The sequence below is a fragment of the Akebia trifoliata genome, chromosome 6, assembly GCF_017979445.1.
Source record: "Akebia trifoliata isolate Shusen 1 chromosome 6, ASM1797944v1, whole genome shotgun sequence".
Taxonomy (NCBI): domain Eukaryota; kingdom Viridiplantae; phylum Streptophyta; class Magnoliopsida; order Ranunculales; family Lardizabalaceae; genus Akebia; species Akebia trifoliata.
The window spans coordinates 14611045-14637847 of record NC_141380.1 but is presented as its reverse complement, the minus strand read 5'-3'; the positions used below and the strand labels follow the sequence as shown (position 1 = coordinate 14637847).

Here is a 26803-nt window from a genome sequence, read left to right as displayed (position 1 = left end):
AGAAGAAGAAATAGGAGGAGGAGATTTGAAGAGCAAATGGTGGAGCAGCAAAAGAGATGTCGCTATTACTACTGCTGGACATACTGTGATGGATGGACTGCAATTTGTTGGTGGGGAAGATAAGTAGCAAGCAGTAGAGGTGTCGATGGACCGGGTTGATGCAAATACAAGCCCAATTAGGTTTCAGATCTAATCCATGAGGGTGGGGCTTGATCCAGAAATGGAAACCTTTCTTTGACTGAATCAAAAGCGGTCTCAATGGTCAATAAATGTCTCGGGTTAGTAATACAAATGAGATTTTGACGATCAAGTGCGCCTCAAATAGTGAGATCATTTCAATCTCAATGATCATCATTCATATCAAAGGGAAATAACAACTTCTACATGAAAGAGTGCTTTGTTCGGGATCTGTTGTGGTTTGTGGAGCCTGATGTTACAAGTAAAAAATGGAGTGTTGTTCATCATTTGACATAGTCCTCGTTGGTAGAGCTCAACACTAAGCTTGCTAAGGGGTCAGGGGTGGAGTCCCGAAAGAAATTTTCCAAGAGTATTTACGTAATTTTATTAGCATTGTGTAAAACCCTAGTTAGGTTTTTCTTGGGGATATATATTTCTATTTTCGGTGAAAGGGTGTAATCCATAACTGCAAGTTTTCTCTTCACACTGGAATCAGTGTGATCTATAGACACCCTTAAACTGAATCTTGTCTTCATAACTTTATTGCTTTCTGTTGTTGTGCATTTTCATGCTATATACATAACAATTTAATGTTCCTTGCTCAGTTCACAAGGGATGATGACTGCACGTTCATTTTTCATATTCTAATTTTTATAAAAGGATTGACAAAATGTTCTATTTGCTGACTAAGTAGTGGATGACCCCTTCATAACTTGATGTCGTGGCTCTCTTGGTTTTTACCATTTCGATACACACTTTTATAGATGTTAAAAACATGAATCTACATCATACTCCCTAGAAGCCAATAGAATAAGTGTCTTTCCAAGTCCTACTACACCTATTATTGTTAAGCTTTTATGATCTTGATGTTTCGTTGGTAAGAATTATAAGGCTACCATTTGGTATATGGGATTTCTGATTCATGAGGACAAACCTCCAATGCTTTGTTTCTGAATATAAATATTTTTTGTTGATTATGGATGGTTTTACTAGCTATTCTTGGATATATCATTTTACAGGAAAATTTGACACGTTGCTAAGTATTCTTATGTAAGTGTAGTGTAATATGTTTTTTTCTAGTATCTTACAGTTTGACTGAGGAGGCTAGTACATAGCAAGCTCATCCTTACATTATTCCTTTTGCATTTAAATGACTGGGTATTATGCGCAAAGTTAAATACATTCTTTCCAAGTATCAAAAAATCAATCCAAAAATAAATATCCCCATCTTCGCCAACTGTATTAAATAAAACATTTTCATGTTGAAAAAACTGCAAGGCTTATTTTAGGAAAACCATGTATAGCACTAGTTTAGGAAAGATATATTTGACTTTGTATATTCCTGATTTAGTTAAAGAAATCCCTGATCTTATGGGATTTAAAATTTGTATTCATTCCTAATGTACAGCAGTAATCGGCTCCTTATAAGGGCTGCCATCTCTTTGTATTTGATTAATCAATTCCTTAATACAATTCAAAAAAAAAAAAAAAAAAAAAAACAATTCTTCTCTCATTTGTCAACATGGTATCAGAACCTTAGGCTCATATCCTGGGAATCGACTTTTTTTCATTGTCTTGTACGCTGTTCATCTGTTTTTCCCTTCCCTTATTTTTCCTTTGTGATCTTTGCTGAATTTACAATGTCAAAAGAGTCAGGAGCCACCAGTCAGTTCGAGCTGGTGACGGTCAATCAGGCCGCAGGGGAGTTGCAGAATATTCAAGCCACTTACAGACTTAATGTTAAAAATTACCTAAAATGGTCACAACTTGTTCGAACTTTTCTCAAAGGCAAGGGAAAACTCAATCATCTCCTTGGTACCAAACCCAACTAGAAGGATCTTGTATTCGTTGCTTGGGACGAAGCAAACTCCATGGTCATGGCCTGGCTTTGGAATGCAATGGTGCTGGAAATCAGTGACACTTGTATGTTCCTCACCATGGCCAAGGATATATGGGAGACAGTTTGACAGACATATTCAAAAGTACATGATTCAACCCAAATTTATGATATTGAAACCAAACTCATTGCTACAAAACAAGGTTATCGTGCAATTACAGAGTATTCTAATCTATTGAAAAACATGTGGCAAGAGATGGAACATTATAGGTGTATTCTGATGAAAGATAGTGAAGATGCTACCATTCTCAAAAAATTTATTGAGAACAATCGAACATATGACTTCTTGGCGGATCTCAATCCCGAGTTTGATCAAGTGAGAATGCAAATCTTTGGAAAGGAAGAATTACCGTCTCTAAATAAGAAAATTGTCCGTGCCGAGGAAAGCTGAAGGGGAGTCATGCTCGTTCCACATGCATCGCTGGAACCCTCGGTGTTAGCTACGACAAGTCCTAAAAAGCCAACTCCCTCAGAGAAGGCCCTTGTTGTAAACTCAGAAGACAAACGGCAAGATCAAAGAAGTGGTAACAAGGCCAATCTCATCTGCAACTATTGCAAGAAGACAGGACACTTGAAGGAGTAGTGTTGGAAACTTCATGGGAGACCACAAAACTTTGCTGGCCGAAATGGGGGAGGATCAAGAAACTAGCAACAGAATTGGCAACAAAAGGGACAGGTTAATCTGGCACAAACTGATAGTGATGGCTCAGGTGCTCAAGAGAATTCTAATAGCAAGGAGATCAATAAAGACATTGAACGGCTAAAATCACTTCTCAACTCTTAGGAGAAATCATCGAGTATGTGTTCATTTGCACATTCAAGTATGGTTTCTTCTTCTCATGCCTTTAATGTCTCGGATAGTAACCATTTTGGCTCCTGGATCATTGATTCCGGAGCAACCGATCACATGACCCATTGCTCCCTTATATTCTCCACATATAGTCCATGTTCTAGTAACAGAAAAATTACATTGGCTGATGGGTCATTTGCTACTATAGCAAGTCAAGGAGATATTCATATAAGTCCTTCATTAATTCTGAAAAATGTTTTGCACGTTCCAAAACTTACAATAAATCTAGTCTCTATCCAACATCTCATAAAGGAATTGAATTGTAGCCTGACCTTTTCATCCACCTCTTGTATTTTTCAGGACCAAGCTACAGCAGTGGCCTCTATTACCTTGATTTGCAGAATAAAGATAAGAGCTGTAGGATTGACAAACCATCTTCCTTGTTGTCAGATACATGATCTCCAATAAAAAATCAAATTTGGCTTTATCACCTTTAGTTTGGACATCCTTCCTTTAGGACTTTGAGTGTTATGTTTCCTTCCTTATTTAAGAATGTTGATATTCGTGAATTTCATTGTAACATTTGTGAGTTTGCTAAACACAAAAAAGCTTCTTTTCCTTTGAGTAATAAAAAATCCTTATTTCCTTTTCAATTAATTCATAGTGACATTTGGGGACAGTCAAGAATTTCAAATATTTCAAGGGCTAAATGATTTGTCACGTTTATTGACGACTATACTTGTGTCACATGGGTCTTTCTGCCAAAACAAAAATCTGATGTTTACACAGTTTTCCCTATCTTTCATGGTATGGTCAAAATTCAGTTTGGGGTTACAATAAAAAAATAAGATCTGACAACGCAAGAGATTTTCAAAAAGAGGGGATAATACATGAATCCTCTTGCATAGATACACCCCAACAGAATGGAGTGGTAGAAAGGAAGAATGGCCATCTCTTGTCAATAACTCGTGCACTGTTATTCCAATGGAATGCTCCCAAATACTTATGGGGTGAAGTAGTTCTTACATTAGCCCATTTAATAAACTGCACTCCATCTCGAGTTCTTGATTTTAAAAGTTCCTGGGAGGTTTTTTCCAAATATTTTCCTGATATTGCATCTCACAATTAATTGTCACCTCGAGTTTTTGGATGTGTCCCATTTGTCCATATTCATTCTCATGGTCATAGTAAACTTGATCCTTAAGCTCTTAGGTGTGTCTTCATCAGGTATTCCTCAACTCAAAAGGGATATAAATGTTATCATCTACCATTTCGCAAAATCTTTGTTTCCGCCGATGTAACTTTTGTTGAAAGTGAGTTTTTTCCAGCCTTCTCGTCAGAGGGAGACACTTACTAGTAAAGATAAGGACCAAGGGTATCATGGCTTTCTAATGGACTTTCTTGCTCAAGCTAGCCAACCACCAACCCAAAACACTCCACCAATTCCCTTGCCTGAAATCGAACCACCAAAACAGCTTGAACAAGGAGAAGTTGAGGCATCAAAACAACCTGAAGCTAGACAGCCTGAACCTATAACACTAGGACAAACTCGTATTGAATCAGTTGTCACGAAATCATTGCAGGTTTACCCAAGGAAGAGAGGTTCCACTACTAAGCCAAAGCTAACTCAAGCATCTAAACCAACTCTTGGTAATGAGGTAAATACTGAGATCCCTGTCATTGACTTATCTTCCGAAGTTTTTAAAAAAGATGATCTTGACTTACTCATTGCAGTTAGAAAAGGTACCCGAAATTGTACAAAACATCCGTTGTCTCATTTTGTGTCATTCGAAAAAATGTCACCATCACAAAAAAGCTTTCTCACCCATCTAAACTCCACAACCATATCACAAACACTATCCGAGGCCCTAGGCAAAGAAGAATGGAGACAAGTTATGAAAGTGAAAATGGATGCACTCGAGAAAAACAAGACCTGGGAGTTGGTGGAGTTGCCCAAAGGAAATAAGTATGTTGGATGCAAGTGGGTGTTTTCTCTGAAGTATAAGGCTAATGGATCACTTGAACGATACAAGGTCAGGTTAGTTGTGAAGGGTCATACATATACCTATGGAGTGAACTATGAAGAAACATTTGCACCGGTGGCTAAGATGAACACAATAAAGATTTTGTTGTCATTGGCAGACAGCTTAAATTGGAATTTCACCAATTCAACGTGAAAAACGTCTTTCTTCACGGAGACCTAGAGGAAGAAATTTATATGGTGAGACCTCTAGGATTTGATGACAATTTAGGAAATAAGAAGGTATGCAGGTTAAAGAAAGAGTTGTATGGGTTAAAACAATCTCCACGAACATGGTTTGGAAGGTTTACAAAGACAATGTTAGGATGGGCTACAAATAAAGTCAAGGTGATCACACTCTATTCATAAAACACTTGGCCTTGGGGGGAGTAACTGCACTACTGGTGTATGTGGATGATATTATTGTCACTAGTAATGATGCAAAGGAAGAAGGAGCACTCAAGAAATGTCTTGCAAAGGAGTTTGAAATAAAGGACCTAGGCAAGTTGAAGGATTTCCTAGTATAGAGGTTGCTCGTTCAAAGGAAGGAATATTTGTCTAACAAAAGAAGTATGTGCTGGATCTTCTCAAGGAAACTGGAAAAACAAGTTGAAGGCCCGCAGAGATGCCAATAGAAGCAAATCACAGTCTAAGTGAAGCTCCAGAAGATGAGTTGGTTGACAAAGGGATGTATCAATGTTGGTTGGGAGGCTGATCTATCTCTCTCATACTAAACCTGACATACCATATTCTGTTAGTGTGGTTAGCCAATTCATGCACAATCCTAAAAGTATACACCTGTAAGCCGTATGCCGCATCCTACAATACTTAAAAGGTAGTCCAGGTAAGAGAATTTTATTTAAAAGGGGAGCAAACTTGAGTTTGGAAGCATACATAGACTCAGACTATGTAGGGTCTATGTAGGGTCCGTGGTGGATAGAAGATCGACATCCGGTTATTGCACATTTCTAGGAGGAAATCTAGTTACATGGAAAAATAAGGGCTGCCATCTCTTTGTATCTGATTAATCGATTCCTTAATACAATTCATAAAAAAAAACAATTCTTCTCTCATTTGTCCACACTTCATATTCCATAAAATGCAAAGAACAAGACAAATACAACACTCAATACTGAAAATGAGGAGTCATTCTTCATATTCCACTAGAAATGCTTGTGCACATGGAAATAAATAAAAAAAGAAAGGAAAAAGGAGAAACAAACCATAAAATTGATCAACTCAAAGATGACCTCGTCCTCCACAATCTGAACACATGATGTTGCCAGTGCCTCCGCAACCTACACATTATGATGAACGCAAAAAAAATATTAGAAATGCTTCAAACAATCTATTACAAACAAAAGAGAAAAAGAAAACATTAGTGAGAAGGAACATGCACGATGAACTTTCTAAAAGTGGTGTGGATTAAGGTATTAATGGCAGGCAGATATAGAACCGCACTAGTCTATGGAAGACCATTGCTTTAGGTAGAATTGAACATGCAAGCAAGATTCATTCAATGGGCTCCGCATATTTTTGGGGTATGGCTCTTATGATAATAATGAGCATTATTTGGTGGCATTATGATCAAATATATTAGTGATATTAGCAAAAAAATGCATAAGCGGCTGAAAATAATTTTAGAAATCCTAAAATATCTGCACTAATAGTACTAGAAATATCAAATTAAAAATAAGCTGATATTTATTATAAGAAAAAGATAGCTAAGGAGTGCCACTTTCATGTAAGATAGGCCTATTTATCAAGAAACATAGCAATTGATTGCCAATTTACACTTCTTTGGCCAATTAGTTGGTATGATTTTCAAAATTTCCAGGGGTTCTGCAAAGAAGAACGAAAAAATTTCAATCCTTTGACAATGGCAGACATCCTTATTAAATTCCTCAACTAAATTGCCCTTATTATCAAGTTAATTTCATTTACTTACGAAACAATATTTTCTGAAAAGACCAGTCTTGAGATTGGTTCAGAGCACCAATTGAGCAGTAAGAGATGCAAATATAAGATATTAACACATCAAGGTGAGGGAGAGAGATTTGGGTGGGGTTTAAGATCATTACCTAGGCATCGAACTTTGACAATGATTCCTTGGCTCTCCAATATAGAGTCAACATATAATCCTGAACCAGAGCAAGTGATGCAAAGGATTGCACCTTTGGTTTCACAGTTAATGCAGCGAGGATTGTCCCCGATTCTTCTTTCAGCTAAATGCAAACCAACTGGTTTCTCGATGATCTCCTCTGGTGTGGTCTTCTCGTAAGAAAACATAGAGTTGGTACTACTTCTGCATCTATGCACATCTACTTGGTTTGACCCTGTCTGAACCAGCAATAGGAAATAATACTAAATAAACAGTTATGTTGGTTGAATATTTTTTCCTTAAGGAAAAAAAAAAAACATTTATGGTTTAACATGGTAAGCAACACATAAACAAGTAGACAATTTACAGTAAAAAAAACCCAGAATCTTGGCTCAGTTGACAAAGCAAAAGTAAGGTCTTGAGTGGGTCCTGGCACAGTCATTTGCTGGGCACCAGACAGGTCTTGACCAAGAACCTGTACTGGAAGGTTGAAAAAAAAAAGGCAAAAAAATAACTATAGGTGACTATCCCAAATTTACAAGCAATACATGAGATCCTAAGATTTGGATAATCAGGACTGCTGAGCATGAGTGCCATATTTATGACCAAGTATAAAGAGACAGCTGAACCAACTTCACACAAAACACATTTGGTTTCTTCTCAATAGATTTTTTTCATATTCCACAGAGCAATGAAGTGCATGAATTGAAGCCAGTGGTGGAGCCAGGATTTTTGGTCAGTGGGGGCAAAGTGTTAACATCGATCGATAATCTTGGTTTCCTTCTATGTCAATGTTGGCTCCTCACTATAAATGATGGTTGGCTAATAATCTCCATAATAACAGGCTTACCAATCCAAAAAAGAAAGTTTCTATTGTAGGATAAACCATGTTTAACCTATTCAACCTCATATTCAATCCAACGTCTTCAATGTGTTGTCCTCAAATGACACGTGTTCACTCTAGATTTTGCGAATTTTTCAAATATCCCTCTATTTTCACTTTCTTGACATGCCCCCTTGACCTCAGTCTTCACTTATCAACTAAAGAAAAAACTATTTTGAAACTTTGATTTTTCTTAAAATCAGTCATTTGCAACCTTTTGGGTATGATGAAGATGATGATGGTTATGAGACGTTGATGGCAAAAGGTAGTGATCATAACAATGGTGATAGTGATGAGATGATGATGACGGTTGTGTTACTGATGAGTATGATGATGGTGATGAGGGCATTGGGATTAGTTTTTATTATTCTATAGGGAAATGCCAAAGTCAAGAGGCATGTCATCAACTTGTAGAAAATAAGGAGGTATCTCAAATATGCATTAAACATTGAAGAGCATATTGTTATTTTTTTATTTTTTTTTTAAAAACACCACTTGTAAGTACAAGGGGGTTAGCAGCTTCAAAGTGGAGCTTTCAGGATGCATGACGTCGATTTGCAAAAAAAAAAAAAAAAACTTAGGGGAATCTCTAGTATTGATCAAAACATAGGGGGGTGAGGGATAAATCATAGATTATTACCAAGTCCAACTAGCCTTACTAAGGGTCATTGAGCTAATCTTGTGGCATCCAAAAATATGATCCAATGCCACAGTGTTGTAGAGGACAAAATTCTATGAATTTTGAAAAAGAAAATGTTATTTTTCATCGTTGAAAGTTAATTTTATATTTGGGAGTTCCGTGGAAGTTCAGAGCCGTCCATTTACAAAACCTTGGATCTAGCCCAAAAAAAATTAAGTTTGTTTTTAAAGAAAATAAAAATTGGATCTTGAGTTTTTCCATGTAATATAAGAGGGTTGTGGTGTTGGATTGCCAATGAGGTAATCCATTTGAGCTCAAGGACCCATAGTAAGAGTTAAAATCTTAGCCAATTGGTAAGGAAAGTGTTTTTAATTATTAACTTTCAGTACCTATGTGGCTCTGCCCCTTACTTTGAAAAACACAACGGTAACCTCTAATATCAATCAATTAGAAGGGCTAAATATTAGAATTTTTTTTTAAAGTTAAGTGGGGGCTATAGCCCCCACTCAGCCCTATGTAGCTCTCCTGATTAAAGCCATGCTTATGTTGTAGAGAGATGGTCAAAGAAAATGGTATTTTGCTATATTGAAATAATTGAAGAGATCAAAGAAAATGGTATATTGATATATTGATATATTGAAATAACTGAAAACATGCATAACAGGGTTGTGATAAGAGTGAGTTAAAACATAGAGGAGACAAATGAGTTCTAAGTTACGATATAAGAAGTGCCACTTAGCTAAGTGGTAAGATATGTGGAAAGTTGTTCCCACATCTTAGGTTCAAGCCCCCTTGAAATCATACTTCTTCACCTATAAAAAAAAAAAAAAAGTTCTAAGTTACAATTGATTAACATCAGGCATCAACTTTGAGTTCATATTTGTTTGCTCAAGTTATGGACGAAGTAATTTCTCATATCCAAGAGCACGTAACTTGGCGTATATTAGGAGGGATGGGTCTGGCTAAATCTAATCCAGATCCATGCATTTAATTACTGATTAGGCAAGAGCTGAATCAGGGAAGGATTGATCTAAAATTTTCTTGCCCTGAGTATGATAGCAAGGAAAAAAAAAAAGAAAATCGACAACTTCTATATCATAGTAATCATCCGGTAAAAACCGTCGACTCTTGCCTAGATCAACATGATTTTCCAATGGAAAAGAAAGGATCATCATCTACCAAATAATACAGTTAAAAAATAAATCCTATTAGAATTAGAAGATAGAAATCCTATTAGAATTAGAAGATAGAAATCGTACTAGAACTAAAAAATAGAAATAAATCCTACTAGAATTAGGAAACTATTTAAAACTAATTAAAATTGTAGATGTTCTACATCATGTAGATGTTCTACATCAAGGGAAAACTTCAGAAATATTGAAAAACCAAGGAAGAAACGAGAAAAAAGGGAAAAATGATAATTATAAAAGATAAAAAGAAACATTAAAAATTATGAAATATATAATATATACAATACATTATACTTCCATTCTAAGTTTCCAATATATTTTTTAGCAAAAAAGTAGTATTGAATATCTATGCATAACATGTTTCCACACATAATTATACATTTTATGATGCCAAAAGAGTCTAATCATCAACATACCTTTTGAGGAAAAAGGACAATTAAAAAAAATCAAAAATAAAAATTTTTAAGACATATCATCAAATCTCACATTAAACAACATTAATGAACCAAATCACAAACAACCATAAGGCCACAAAAATTAAACATAGGCCTTCAAAAAATAGGTTATTATAAGTTTTATTTATTTTGAAAAAGCATGTATAAAACATAAAGGACACATTTAAAACATAAAAAACGTGTTCAAACGTTAAAAAAAGTGGTTTTTCAATTGCTTTGATCATTAGGTGCTAACTACATTTTAAACGAGACTTTTAAACAAAAAATGAAGCTTTGAGTGTGACTATGAGACCAATACACAGTTACAAATATTAGTAAATGAAAGAGATCAAACGTGGTCTGTGTAGCATGAAAATTACATGTAACAAAGAGACCAGTCATGTCTATTTCTAATTTGTCTAACTTTCAAAAACTTAGGCCCTATACCCTACTTAACCAAAACTTAAATGCACAAACAAGAACTGGAAAGCAAAAATAAATAAATAAATAAACTTTATATAGAGTTATCAATAACTCTATGTGATCACTATAAATGTCTATACTTCACGGAGATAATTACACATACTTGCACTAACAAAGTAAATCTCAAGGATTACTGTTCCCAGGTGATGAGGATTCAAGGGTGTCGTTCCTTTACTTCGCAGATGATACTCTAGGCTTCTTGGACGTGATGGATTCTCAAGTAAAATATCTGAAAGGGGTATTATGTTGTTTCGAGGCGGTGTCGGGGATGAGGATCAATTTCAAGAAAAGTAGGATATTCAAGGAAGGGAACGACATCGGGTGTCTAGACTGACAACCCTCTTTGGTTGCCAAAATGAGTGTTCCCCTTCTTCGTTTTTGGGTTTGCCTCTAGGTGAGGAGTACAAGAGCAAGTCGATTTGGGATTCAGTGATCAAACGTATAGAGAAACGACTGAGCTCCTGGAAAACTAGGTACTTATCTAAGGGAGGCAAACTTACCTTGAGTAAAAGTATTTTAGCTAGCATCCCAGTCTACCACCTTTCTTCGTTTTCAATCTCTAGGAACGTAGAGGAAAAACTGAACAAACTTGTTAGGGACTTCTAGTGGAACGATAAAGACGGGCCAAAAATGATACATTTAAAGAAGAATGGGGGTCTTAGGATCAGGGGCTTCAGGGCCGTAAATAAGACTATGTTGGGAAAGTGGTTGTGGAGGTATAGTGCTGAAAATTCTAGTTTGTGGAAAAGAGTCATCAAAACAAAGTACAAACAAAAATGCAATGGATGGGAGTCCAAGGAAGTCAGGTTTTCATTTGGGTGTAGCTTTTGGAGAGAGATTATGAAGATTGGCTCGGATTTTAGGAAGTTGGTAAGGTATAAGGTGAGGAAGGGAGATAAGATCATATTTTGTGAGGATTGGTGGTGTGGAGATTCAGTTCTCTGCCTTCAGTTTCCTCGTCTTAACAACCTTTCCTTAAAAAAAAGATTGTCTTGTTCTTTCTTGAAACTTGAGGGAAACGAGCCGGTTTGGGACTTGGATTTCAAGAGGGATTTCAATGATTGGGAATTTCAAAATCTAATAGACCTAACAATTCAGCTTGATCAAGCCCGTTGAGATACCACGAAAGACGACAAAAGGGAGTAAACTCTCACCAAAGGAAAAGTCTTCTCTGTTAACTCCTTCACCTCATGGTTGGCAACCAAAGCTAGTTATATTAGTCGGTTCCATGCTGACTTCATTTGGGGTTCGAAGGCTCCATTCAAGGTACGTTTCGTCATTTGGGTAGCTATGTTGAACAAGCTTCCAACTCTTGATCTTTTGATTCATAGGGGATTTGTGTCTCCTAATTTTTGTTTCATTTGTAATTTGGCTGGTGAATCAATGAATCACATTTTAATCCATTGTAAGTTTTCCTTCTCCATTTGATCTCATTTCTTTGGTCTTTTTAAGGTATCTTGGGTAGTCCCAAATTTGATTTAATCACTTATTCAAAGCTGGGATACTACTTTGTTTTCTGGGAAAAGAAAACCTTGTGGACATTTTTACCTTTAGCCACTGCTTGGGGGATTTGGTTAGAGAGGAATAAGAGAGTTTTCAAAGGAAATGAAGCGTCTTTTGAGAAAATGGTACTAAATATCCTAGGATTGCTGTTTTTTTTTTTTTTGTAATTTTGTTTTTTTGTGGTAGTTAAGTTTTTCTCTATCTTCGTTGGTCACCTTGACCGACCTTCGTATTTAGATAAGACTCTTTGGCAACGAAGAGGGTGATTGGCAGTGGTCGTAAAGCAGATGGCTTGTACCTTCTCAACGTTCGAATATCTCAGTACATTCCACATGCTCATGCTTCTCGGAGTGATAGTAATAGAGTAGTCAATAAAACTCGAATAATGCGGTGGTATATTCGTTTAGGTCATATTTCTTTTTAGTATTTACAACGTTTATTTCCTTCTTTGTTTTTTTCTATGTCATTGTTAGAATTACAGTGTGAAGTTTGTCAATTGTCAAAACATTATCGTTCGTCTTATCTAACCAGTTTAAATAAAAATAGTTCTTTATTTTCTCTTGTATTCTGATGTTTGGGGTCCATCCTCCATTACTTCTTTGTTGGGTTTCCACTATTTTGTTACATTTGTCGATGACTATAGTAGATGTACGTTGGTGTACTTAATGAAAACAAAAGATGATGTCTATTCTATATTCCAAGAGTTTCATGCGATGGTTCTAACGCAATTTGGAGTAAATATCAAAATCCTTCATTCAGATAAAGGAGGAGAGTAGGGGGTTAAAAAAATTATGTGCTACTCACGGTATAGAACAACAAACTTCTTGTGCTTCTACACCCCAACAAAATGGCACTATCGAAAGGAAAAATCGTTATTTGTTGGAGTTAGGAATAGCTTTGTTGATTGGGATGAATGTTGCTAAGCATTTCTGGTCAATAGCAGTTCTTACTGCATGTTATATTATCAATCGTACTCCCTCCAACATCTTGAACTTCCAACTTCCTCTGTTAACTCTTTATTCTGATCGTCCATTGTTCCCTGTGGTTTCACCAGTCTTTGGGTGCGTATGTTTTGCTCATGTTTTTAGTCATACTCGCACTAAACTTGACCCTAAGGCATTGAAGTGTGTTTCTTAGTTACTCTAATTCTCAAAAGGATTATAAATGCTATCATCCACCTACTCATTGTCGTTTTATTACAATGAACATCACATTCTTTGAAGATCAATGTTACTTTCCTCGTCCTGATCGACAATGCCTTCAGAAGGAGTGGTTTCTTCAATCCACTAATGATGAGTCACTTCTAGAGTCTTCTTTTCCAGTTTCACTGCCTTTGGAAATTATTCCCGACTATACTAGAAAAGTTGAACCACCGATGTCAATGCCTAACCCTAATCTGTTTAGGCGTATTTACACTATAAAGGGAAAACAAGTCATTGCGGATCCACCATGCCACATCACTAATGAGCTAAATCCAATTTCTTCAGATTCCATAGTTCCCATTGCTCCTTGGAAAAATAAACGTACTCGTACTTCGCACCCTATTTCTTAATTTGTTTCTTATCATGATGCGTCTCCATCCTATCATTCCTTTGTTGCTACTATGTCTTCTATTTCCATCCCATCCAATGTGAAAGAAGCTCTCTCTAATCCCAAGTGGAAATAGGTATAGATGAGGAAATGCGAGCTTTAGAAAAGAATGATATCTGGGAGTTAGTGTCCTTACCACAAGGGAAGAAGTCAATTGGGTTCAAGTAGGTGTTTACAGTTAAGTACAAGTCTGATGGATCGATTGACAGGTACAAGGCTAAGTTGGTTGCCAAATGCTATGCTCAAACTTACAACATTAACTCAAGAAACTTTTGCTCCAATAGCAAAAATGAATTCTATTCATGGCAACCAATTTCTCGTGGGAGATTCACCAACTAAATGTGAAAAAGGCCTTCTTGCATGGTGATTTGCAAGAAGTATACATGAATACTCCTCCAAGAGTTCTTTTTCCTAGTGCTGATGGGAAAGTTTGTCGTCTCAAGAAGTCATTATATGGTCTCAAACAATCCCCGCGTGCATGGTTCGAACGGTTCCGCTCTGTTATGCACGATGTGGGTTACAAGCAATGTCAAGCTGATCACACTTTGTCAAGCACAGTAGAACGTAGACTACAGTTCTTATTGTATATGTTGATGACATTGTCATTATAGGCAACTGTTATATTGAGATCCAAACTTTGAAGCATCTTCTTGGAAATCGCTTTGAAGTAAAAGACCTTGGACTTTTAAGATATTTTTTAGGTATTAAGGTGACTCGGTCCAAGATAGGCATTTTTATCTCACAGTGGAAGTATGTGCTAGATCTGCTCCAAGAAGCAGGTAAAATTGGGGCTAAACCAATAGATACTCCAATCGAGCCTAATCATCGATTGAGTGATAGTAATAGTGAAGCCCTTGAAGATATCAGTCGTTATCAACGGTTGGTGGGTAAACTCATCTACCTATCTCTTATGCAACCCTACATTGCCTATGCCATCAGTAGTTTTAGGCAATTCATGCATGCCCCTCGCACGACAAATCTTGATACTGCCTTCCGCATCCTTCGATACCTGAAAGGGTGTCCGGGGAAAGGTTTACTATTTCGTTCCCATGGTCACATGCGTGTTGAAACATGGACCAATGTTGATTGGGTAAACTTTATTACTGATCGTCATTCAACTTCTGGGTATTGTACTAACGTAGGTGGAAATTTGATAACTTGGCACAGTAAGAAACAATCGATAGTTACCCACTCTAGTGCTGAAGTTGAGTCCAAAGCCATGGTTCTTGGCATATGTGAGTTACTTTGGTTGCGACTATTACTGTGTGAATTGGGTTGTTTACTTCCTATGCCCTTTCAGTTGTACTGTGATAACAAGGCGGCCATTAGCATCGCTCATAATCTAGTTCAACATGATCACACCAAGCACATTGAGGTCAACTGTCATTTCATCTGGGAGAAAGTCACTTCCAGTGACATCTGCACCATCTTCCTTCCTACCACACAACAGTTAGCCAACATCCTCACTAAAGCCTTGGATCATGAAAATTTAAATAGTCCTATGGGCAAGCTGGGCATATGTGATATCTTTGCCCCACCTTGAGGGGTAGTGTTAACAGTAGTTAGTTTAGTTTATTTTAGTCTATGTCTATTTAATCTTTTCATGTCTATCTATGTCTATTTTAGTCTTTTCATGTTTATATCATTTTCTGTCTTTTCCTATTTATTTAGGTAAATGTATAAACAATGCACAAAGATAAATAATTAATCTGATTTTTTATAGAATTTCTTTTCTTCTCTTTCTCTCTATCTTCTCTAAAACCCTAGATCAGTTTCTACAAATAATACAAATCTTGATAAGCCTACAACTTTGGAGAAGTCAGTCAATTCCTAAATTTGTATTATCTACAACAACAACCTACATTATTTAAAATCCTAAGCATTATGGTGTGTTTGAAAAGTATAAGTTCATTGTGAGCGTTGGAATTCAAAAGTTCAACTTTTGGAAGTTAAGAGTAAGGGTTAATTATGACCTATGTGTTTGGATACTATGAGTGTTCACCGAGTCCCTACTTCTTCCATAAACTACAATGAAACCCTAAATAATTTTTCAAGAAAAAAAATCCCCCCAAAATATCTATATGTTTACTCAATAAAAATCCTAGAAACTTTTTGTTTTCTGCAAAAATGGAGCTTCAAACTCAAAACAAGCCCTACAAGAATACCTTATGTATTTAGGGTTTACCATTTCCCATTTCAAGAGAAATAGAAGCCATTTATGTTCTTAATATGCACAAGAGAGAGAGAGAGTTGGAGAAAGTACCTGGTTAGAAAGGTAAGAGTACCTGCTGCGATTTCGTGATGAATATTTTCGACATTCACCCTTCAGGGTGAATGTTGAACTTCGCAAAAGACAACCGATTTGGAAAGTTGGCGAGTCGTGCAAGTTGTCTTCCAAATGCACAAAATTCTCCAACATGCGCAACTAGGTGATTATCACACGCAACTCTCGTTTATCAAACACACCTTTAGTCTTCGTTTGCACCCACTACCAACGACGAGTCTAAACATAAACTAATACAATCCAATTTATATAATAAAACACAATTGTAAGACCCACTTTTGTAGGGGACAAACTTCCATCCAACTACAATTTTTGTGGGGCCACCTTATTGCATTTCCTCTTCATCCCCTCGAACTTTACTATATTTCCTCTTTTACTTCCTTAACCTACTTTATTGTTTTTCATCTTTTATCCCTTAACCGCAAATTTTTTTAATTAATACCCCTATCTTTATTTTTTTTTCACTTTTACCCCCTTAATCCTAAAGAGGATGCTCGTGTTGTAGGCACGGGTGAACTCTAGTACAAGAATATAACTCAATAATCTTGAACTTAATCCTTAAAAGAAAAAAATAATGATAGAGCACAATTTGGTGACCTACCAATAACAATTCATCTAAATTTGAGGTCTACATTGTTAAAAGATTTATTCCCTAATAAATCAATCTATATATTATATATAAATGATGGATTGTAAATGTCATTAAAACTCCTAAAATGATGCAAAGTGGTAAATCAGGGTAATATGCATAAAAACAACATCATCAATATCTTGATAGACTGGTTATAAACTAATATTTTTTTAATTTCTTAGTGGGTAATCTTTTTGTGCTAAAAAATATGCTGACTTTATATTCACTTTAAGACAAAAGACGACACTTGAAAATGACTTTTTTACATGCTAAAATCAAGCTTTAATAAAAGGGCCAAAAGATATTTGGGTTAGGCCTTGAAATGGGCAAGGGCCGCAGGGCAAAGTCTACTATTTGTGGTGGGATGAGTACATTTATGGATTATGATCATTTTAGTTTAGGCAATAGGTCCCAAGTTAATTTGAGCAAAGAATAAATAATAAATAAGATTGATTTAACTTCTAAAAAAAACCAATAAATATAAACAAAACTTAAAAAAGCCTTCAATTTCATAAGAGGGGGAATTTATGATAATCGATCACTTGAGATAGAAAACCGTCGTTTTATATTGCAACTAGGCAACGCCATTGAATTTGGAACCATAATTCAATCGCCAAATTCAAATCATAATTCTTTTTTCTTAAAAACGTAATCCAAAATATGTATTAAACAAGATGCATTGCTTAGGTAAATCTTGTAGAAAAATTTATTTCTGTAATCTATTCTCTAACCATCGATACATGATTGCTCTAATTTCACTTGCTAGAGTTTAATCATACGACCATCCATGATTCTAATACATGATGGATAAAATATAATATAATTTGTGTGTACATGTTTTTATGATCCTGGCTTTGAATAATCTTCATGATTACCTCGATGGCTATGGTCTTCCATCCTACTTCTTTCTTGTGCAATATTTTGATAAAAATGTAACTACAATTATTTTGTGTTAAAGTAAGATGGGGATCATAACCCCATTTATAGGTTCTCCCATCCACCATTTTTAATTTTTCATAAAGGATGATGAATCATAAAGTAACACGGTTTCTATATGTTAAAGAAAAACATATTTCCCCAGTTTAAGAGGGAATGTAGCTTTTACACTTTGATAAACCCTATATCAGAGGCACATTTACAGTGGAGGCAATAGAAGCACTTGGCCCCACAAGAAATTTTAAAAAATATGAGGATTTTTTGTTACTCGGACTAATAACAACGGACGGAAAGAAAGATCCACCGCTACTGCCCCCACAAGAAATTTTAATTGCCCCCACGTTAACAAAATCCTGGCTCCATCCCTACCCCATGTTAACTAATTCCTCATATAACATAATTAAATGTATATGCAAGATGTGTCATGGACCCTGATCATGCCTTGATTGGTAACTAATAAAATGGTCCCACTAGCATTACCCATTCCTTTACCTAACGGTCGACATGTAGATACGGTGTGATCTATGCAAGCCTAATTTTGTGACTATATATTCTAACATGGATAAATATGGGCCTTTTTTATTTATGTTTGGATAAATATGGATACATTATTTTATTTAGGAATGGATAATTCAATAGCTTTAATGGCTCAAATATCATTTGTACTGGCTCTTTCATTGATAAACTGGATAACTAGAATTAGAAACACCATGCTTGAAGTTTAATATGCTTCTAATGTGTATAAGAGTGGTATGAAACGATGATTTCTAAATGAAAATCCTTTTATGTTGTGGCACAGGCATCTAGGAAAAATTTCTAAAGAGAGAATCAAAAGATTGTGAAAGACAAAGCCCTTACCTCTATTTTACAGATTTCAAAGTTTGTAGCAATTATAATGGCAAACAAACAAATAAAAAAAATTGGTGTCATTATGAAGTTCAAGCGTCTTAAGAGTGACTACATACAAATACATGTGGTGTGGTCCATTTCCTAAGATTGCTTGGAATGGTTAAAGATATTTTATCATTTTATAGATGATTATTCTCGATATGGGTATTTATACTTGATTCACGAAAAGTCACTAGTTCTTGACGTATTTAAGCAAGGTCAAAATCAACGTGATAAGAAAATCAAAGCCATCAGATTTGATCATGATACTGAATGCTATGGAAGATCTGATGGATCTAGTCAGTTACAAGGATGTGGTATTGTTCCTCAAGAGACCATGCCTGGGACAACTCATGAGAATGGTGTAGCTAGGAGATGAAACCAATCCTTAAAGAACATTGTAAGGACTTCAACCTGGAGTGAATCCTTAAAAAAGTGGAGTCTATATCTTTAATCGAGTACTTAGTAAGGCTGTCTCTAAAACCCCATTCGAGTCATGGACCAAAAGAAAAACTAGTAATAGGTATATCTGTGTTGGGGTTATCCAGCAAAGTTCAGCTTTTACAAACATGAAAAAAAATTAGACTCCAAAATTGTAAGTTTCCATTTTATAGGATACCTAAAAAGGTCGAAGGGATTTTAATTCTATTACCCTTCTACAAAAAACATAATTGAGATGGATAATGCCAAAATTTTCAAAGATTAAAAAAATAATGAGAATATGCCACCCAAAATTTTGTGCTTGACGAAAAACAATCATTACCATGTTAACAATTCAAGACGATGTGGTGACCACACCTGTAGTTGAACCGGATGCAATTGCAAAGCACCAAAAGATTCTTGAATTGTCTCCAACTAACATGGTAAGAACCAAACATCCTCATATTGTGAGGCATAAAGTTGGATCAGTTTAAAATAGCATGATTGATCACTGTTTAGTTTTTACATGTAATTTCCATTCTACACATACCACATTTGATCTGTCGCTGAGGGTACTAATACGTGGAACCATGAATTAGTCCGACCACAATAAATGGGATAACGACTGTTATGATTCAATATTAGTGCTTAAGTTAATGTACGTAAAAACCACTACCCCCTTAGACCATGAAAAAAGTATTTTTCTTTGACACGTAGAAACTATGTTTCTTCATGGCTCAACATCCTTTATGACAAGTTAAAGATGATACATGGGAGGACCTGTCAATAAGGTCATAGTTTCCACATACCTCAACATAAAATGACTACAAGCAAATTCCCATCAAAGTTTTGTGTAAGAAAGAGGCTAGAACGGAAGAGCATAGTTGTTGAATTAGCAATTAATACCATGTAAAGTCAGATCGTAGAAACAGGTCAAAATAAATTATATTCACTCTATCTATCGCATAAAAAAATTCCTAAACGGTTACAAGATGAAAATCCAACAAGTGGTATTAGAGGAATCATTTATCAATTGTAGAGGTAGAGATTTTAAAAAATGGACTTTATAATCCATCAAGTTTTACCTAAACAATGCAGCAGTATTGTTTAATATTTATTTTGGATTATTTTTAAAGATATGAAAACCTTATGATTTGGATTCCATAAATAGATGATCAATTGGATATGGTGTCTCAATCATGGTGTCGGATTCAATAGCATTGTCTGTAACATTGTAGCAAGGTGGGCACCCATCTCGACAGATTGATCATCATAAATTATTTTATTATGGAGTTGAAAGCATTGATAGGTTTATGTTATGGGTAATACTAGTTTATTTCTTGAAATTAAATCTTTCATTTATTATTTCTTATTTATTTTAATTTATACAATTCCTCTACTCTTATTTATTTTAAATAACTTGGGATCTATAGCTCAAACCAATTCATGCACTACTTAAAGCAAAAGTACTATAATCCATAAATACACCCAATCTACCTCAAATCATAGAATCTACCCAAACAACCTTTGGACCCCTATTAAAGCCTAATTTTTGCCCATAATTAGTAATTTTAAAGTCCTTTTTAATAGTTGTCTGTTGGACTCAAGTGAAAATATTATAGGATATTTTTAGAACTCCAAAAGATTTTCCACTACGGAATTTAAGGCTTAAGAATATATATTTGGCCCCGTCAAGAAATTGGCGCTTCTGCATTTATGCATACTTGCATATTTCCTTCATTTAATAATTACATTATTTTAGTTCTTTTAATGATATATTTTAATTAATGAAAATTCGTACTTGCTTAGACAATAAGTTTTTGTATACATTGTTCGATTGGGACATAAACATTATAGCAATCAAGACTGGAAATAAAAAATAATTCTAATTGGTATGTCGCCGAAGTGGTCTTAATCGTGAAAGTTTTTGTCCAGTTTAGAATCAAGGTTATTGAATTATACTCTTTACATTACATGGCATTGCGTAAGTTTGCGTTTCACTAATCTGGTTAACAGTCAGCCCAGAGGAAAATTGTTTCTTTAGTAGGCTTTAGACGATGCATGGTCGTTGATGTGGATAATATAAATTAAAAATTAGCCTACTTTCCCAAAAGTGTAGGATCATCAAAATTGATAGTATTTATGTTAACTAGCATTATGTTTAAGAGAATTGCTTGCATGTTGTAATCTTTGCCTAAAGGTTAATTGCAATTGTAAACTAGGACTCCCAACAAGGCAAAATTGTTTGGAAGCACCTAGAGTATCCAATTGATTGCCCCATCGATCAGATCAAAGTTGCATTATGACAAAACATCGTAACTAATTTAGTAATTAATGCATAAAAATGATGAAAAAAATTTGTTGATTGTGAACATTTTTTATTTTTACTATGAAAATAATGGATGCATCTTTTACATCTACCAATTTTAAGAGTATTCCAATGTTAAATGGATCAAATTAATTGAAATGGAAAAAAAGAATGTTTGGTCTGGACCCCAATTATGTGTTGCAAGTCGATGAACTTATGTTGTCCACTGAATCTAGTACGCCAAAGAAAGAACATTATATGAAAAAGTAGGACCATTCAAACCAAAGGAATCTTAATGAGATATATTCAAGGTGAAATTACTAAGGAAGATAATGCAAATACATTCCTAATCAAAATCCAAAAACGTTTTGTTGGATCAGATAAGGTGGAGTCAAGTACGTAGTCACCATGAGGTATAACAATCATGAAAATAGGTTGTCACCATGACGTATAACAATCATGAAAATATAAGACAATACTCAATAAAAATGTTTAATCTAATTAGTAGAATGAGGTTTTCGAAAGTAGAATTCTCTCATGAATTTCTTGTGCACACCTTATATCTTGTTGTCACTCTACAATCACTCCTTTCAAGATAAATTATAACACTCAAAAAAAGAAATGGAGTCCTAATAAGCTCCTTGCTTAGTATGTGGTGAGAGGAAAGAATAAAGCAAGAAACGAAAGTGAGTACTCATTTGGTAACCCTCACCCAAGGCAAAACAGGGCACCAAGAAAAGGGAAGAGAATCTCTAGACATAAAAGAAAAACATGCTTTCCACATTCTAACGAGGGAAGTGGTTTCTACTCATTCATAGACCCCACATTAATTCATTCTACATACAACATGATCAAGTGTATGTGCAGGATGTGGCATGATCTCATTCATGTCTTGATTGATCACCAATATAAAGGAAAAAAAATCAAACTACAAATTTCAGAAGGTTTCAAGGACTTTTCCTTGTATTAAAGTTTTTCCTGCCTTAATAAGCGGTCATGCATATGGCATTCGAATGAAACTATTGTTGGCTAGTGTGGGATTGCTTCATGTTCACCCAGTCTTCATAACATGGTTTCTTTTGTTTGGAATTATTTATATTATGTGGCCTACATGTTTAGTATTTCTAAATTACTTGAATTCTCAAATTTAAAATCTTAATATATCTAGTCTAAGTTAATGAGGGACACAAATGAATCATATTCTATTTGTTTCCTTGATGGGTTAAGATACCTAATTGGAATAGAAACACTTAGCCCCCTCTCCACCCAATAAAGCCCTTTAGCAAACAAAGGAAATGAGGGGGTAGATGAGTCAAGAGAAATCCGATCAGTGGATAAAGCTTCGATCTATCATGGATTGATGTACATTGTTTGTCATTAATCAATGAAGTGCAAGGATTAAGAATTTGGCAAAAGGTACACAATTTTTGTTATTTTTTTTCCCTATGTAGACGATAATCGTATGATTCCAAGATCCACTGTTCGTGGTTTTAGAACATCAATGATATCACATAAAGCTAAAGTTCCCATCTTTCTCTTCTCTCCCTTTTTTTTTTTTTTGTTATGTTTGTCTGAATAAGTTGAAAATCCAAAAAGAAGACCACAATGTACAAATTAGTTACTCATGGGTAAGGGAAAAAAGGTAAAAACCATTTAAGAATCTCAATAACTACAACACATTTACATATGTTTACATCAAAATAAGGGGAAAAAACACAACAACTTGAGCTCATCACCATCTTAATTTATTTCTCCCGTCAACAGAAGAATCATTCACATATGTTTGACATAACAAGCAAGAAATGAAAGAAATCTTAAATAACCCAAATTTCCTTTTCGATCAATAAACAATACACAAATTTCCATCAATCAAAATTTTAACTAAAAAATAGGGAGAAATTCATAGAAACCAAATAATATCTACGAAAGACACCAACCCATTAAACCAAATTCCGAAAAAAATCATAAATTGTTCAAGAAATTAATATAAAATTAGGCTTACAATAGAAAGAAGAAGAGAAGGAAAAAAAATTACCCAATTGGAATTATGGAGAGGAAACGAATTGTTGAGGGAGAGAGCATGGAAGTTTATGATGTATTCTCTTCTTTTGGGCAGAAAGTTTGAGTGCTTTTCGAGAGAAGATCTGCATGAAGGAATTGGCGAGGGTATGGAAGAGATTTTAATGGTCGTCTCCATTAGAGAGAAGAGGAGAGAAGTTGATCTTTTGTTTCAAACGACCATCGTCTCTCTCTCTCTCTCTCTCTCTCTCTCTCTCTCTCTCTCGTCATTAACTAGAAATCACCTAAATGACACGTGGCATTAATGAGTAGAATCGCCGGAAATATCACTCTACATGACACGTGGCATTTAGAAGGCTTTCCAGCTAGAAGTGGAGATTTTCGGGCGGTTCGGACCGGACCCATCTATATTATGTTTGGAAAAGCCGGGTGAAGGCTAAATTCATATCGAACACATTCCGTTTTTGGAACTTCAGTCTTTGGGATCATTACAAACTCTTTTTAGTTGTCTATTCTCTCAATTACCAACACTTCAACGAACTTTTGTAAAATCACACGCCTCTCCAAAAATAGAGTAGTAAAGTTGACGCCATTTCGCAAAAACAAAATGTAACACCCCAAATTTTTAATTCGTATCTCGAGGAAAAATAAATAGTGAAATTTTAAGAAAATCTTGAAAGTGGGACTTAGGATAAAACTGTGGGACCTTGTTTTGATCATTTTTAATAGAATCTGACCTCACCATTAGATTTAAAATGATCGAAAAACATAGTTTAGCCTGTAAGCACGCTCAAATGCGAGTCCGAATATAAAAGTTGGCAAATCCTCGATTACCGGGTCGGACTAGGCTAAAACAGTGACTTTTTATTAGAGAAATAATTTGTAAAATTCGATTATACTATTGGGTTCATAACGAAAAATATTCAACATGGACTATTTATTTGTCATTTTTAGAGATCAGGAAGTCAAATTATCGTCAAAAACGAAAACGACATCAAGTTTAGGGGTCACCTCAGGCCAAAAATGTAAATTTTTGTTAGAGATAAAAATTTGTAGAAATGGACTACACACATTAGATCCGGAACGAAAAATTAGGCGAAATAAAGATTCATTCGTCAGTTTTTGGAGTCCGGATGATCAAGTTATCGTCGATCAAAACATTGATAAAATGTCGAATTCGTCCCAAATTTAATATAAAAATAATATTTAAACTTTTTTTTATATGTCATCTTCCCCAACTCGTCAATACAGCCGTGCGAAAAAAAAAAAAAATTCCATCGATGTTCTACCTCAGATCCTTCGCAAACGGTTCACCATCGACGATCGCCGCAGAAGGGAAAAAGATCTGCAGCTGCGTTCTCTACAAAACCCACCCAACCTTTCTTCATTTCACTTTCTATTTCACCTGATATCGTCAAAAATCAGTCATATTTGGATACGGAAATTTCGAAACTTTGACCTCGGATTTCGTCCGTTTCGGGGTCAAACCGTCTTCCGACGTAGAAGGGAGAAACGTCCGCACCCCTCATTCTCTACACAACCCAATCAAATTCCTTTCGTTTTCTCGTCTTTTTCATCCCGTATAGTCAAAAATCAGTCGTATTTTATAGGAGATAGATTTTCGTAACTTCGACCTCGATTTTCATCGATTTCAGGGTCAAACCGTCTTTCGTCGTAGAAAGGAGAAGAGACGAGCACATCGAGATCTTCAAAACCACCGGGCCAGTTTCGAAAATCAGCCGCTTCGAAGTTTAGTCTGTCTCGATTTCCGTGCCATTCGCCTCGATTTCCGTGCACATGCTTCAATTCCGTCGCCTAGTGATTGTAAGGAACTCTCAATTTCTATTAGTAATCGTAGATTGTGAAAATTGCATTTAGGATTTTATTAAAATTTGTGGTGAGTTTCCAAAATATAGAATTCTTATGTTATTTAAAAATTCACGCCAGAAATTGCATGTTTAATATGTTTAATTGTATTTTTACACAATTATACGTGGGTAGGATATTTTATCGGGGGTTATTTCTGCCAGTTGGGTCCTGTGCACCGCTTGGACCCTGTTTTTAATATAAGTTTGTATTTTTCGAAATTTTTGATAGAAATGAATTTCATAGTTAGAAAAACGATTTACTATTCAATTAACTCATGTTGAGTTGATGAATATAGAAAATGGATGTTTATTGAAGATATTGAAAATTGTAAAAATCGGAAAAAGGGAAAAAGGGTATGAAACGGTAAAATGTCAGAGTCACACCCGAGGGGTGGTGTCTGCATTTTACGTTGTCGTGTTGTGTGTAGGTTGGTGAACAGATATCCAGGGATAATATTGTTGGTTGCATGTTTATTTAAATTTCTGTTAGCGCGAGGCACTCCGTTATGTTATTTATGTTAGGCCGAGTGGCCACACTTGCATGGTAGGAAACTGGATATCTATTCTCAACTTTGTATTGTTAATTTCTCTTTTGTTTTCAAATGAAAATAATATATATATGTACCTATTTTGTGAGCTGTTAAAGAGTTTGTGAATGCCTGAAGGGATAGTGCGTCATATCATCCGGAGTGATGTACTATCCTGGGATGTACGGTAGGGACCACCAAGCTCATACGTGGTATGGGACGCGTAGGAGTGGAGTCACAACTGGAATCCGGGTTTATTCCTCTCTATCTTTACAGTGAACTTGTAATGTAAAGGTGGTCGTATACGAATGGTTTGCATATTTGGGAATCACATGTACGCCTGATAGGCATAAACGAGATGATTAGTCAGTGATCACTAACAATCTATAGTAGTCGAACGTCGTCTGACACATCGAAAAGAGACCCATTGCTTACGGTCACGTCAAACGGCCAGCCTGAGCCGGATAAATGGTAAAACCAAGCGTGTTAAACAGCGACCAGCCACAAAATCAGGAACTAAAAGCCGAGAAGAATAATTGAAATCATGTCCCGACTGGGAGCGATCCAGTCGTGAATCCCAACTCTCTAATTCCAATACTCCACCATTGTGTATTATGTATCTGTTGCTTATTTTGATATATAAGATGAAATGCATGTTTATTGTTTCAATTTGATCAATTAGATTTGTATAAAAAGAGAATGTTATTGTGAGTACTGTTGATCGATGTAATGTGAGTTTTAAAATGTTTAGTTGCTCATCCCTGGTTATATGTACCAGTTAATCGTAGTTTTCTTCTGTAAAACATTGTTTATTTTAAAATGTTCAGTATGTTTATTCGTTCATGTTATGAGAGGTTATTGGCAGAAATTGTTGCTTCCTTACTGGGTAACCATTGTTACTCACCCTTTCCTTCTCCATTTTTTTTAGTTTCAGATCTGAAGCTTGGCGAAACAAGTGTAGAAAACGAATGAGGATCATCTGGTTGGTCAGATAGACAACTAGAGTCCGTCACCTGGTAAGTACTAGGACTATACCCCCTAGTGGTGTCAGTTTCTCCAAGTAGTTTTATGGATTTGTCTTGAGTGTTAGGAATTCTGTTAGAGTGAGGAATTTTGTATAATCCTGTATATAATTTTTCTTCTTCCGCACTCTGATCTATCGAACATTATTAGACGTATATAGGCTTCCGCTAGTATTTATATTTTGTTTGTTA

The 26803-nt window shown here is 35.5% G+C and overlaps 1 protein-coding gene across 5 annotated transcripts in view; it reads right to left on the bottom strand.

Annotated features, from left to right (window-relative positions):
* LOC147400297 (uncharacterized) overlaps nt 1-23461 on the bottom strand; it is a 44179-nt gene extending 20718 nt beyond the window's left edge. For 4 of the 5 annotated variants that reach the window (XR_015179296.1, XR_015179295.1, XM_086445940.1 and 1 more), the window contains exons 1-3: nt 23211-23460; nt 6966-7224; nt 6108-6182 (exon numbers count right to left, since the gene is read on the bottom strand). Coding sequence is in view for 3 of the 5 variants with exons in the window: in XM_086445940.1 (XP_086302066.1) it covers nt 6124-6182; nt 6966-7224; nt 23211-23372 (480 nt within the window). In the remaining 2 variants the exon portion in view is untranslated. Of the gene's footprint in view, nt 1-6107; nt 6183-6965; nt 7225-23210 lie in introns of all 5 variants that reach the window. The other variant, XM_086445941.1, reaches the window with a different exon arrangement.
* Between the last annotated feature and the right edge of the window lie 3342 nt (nt 23462-26803).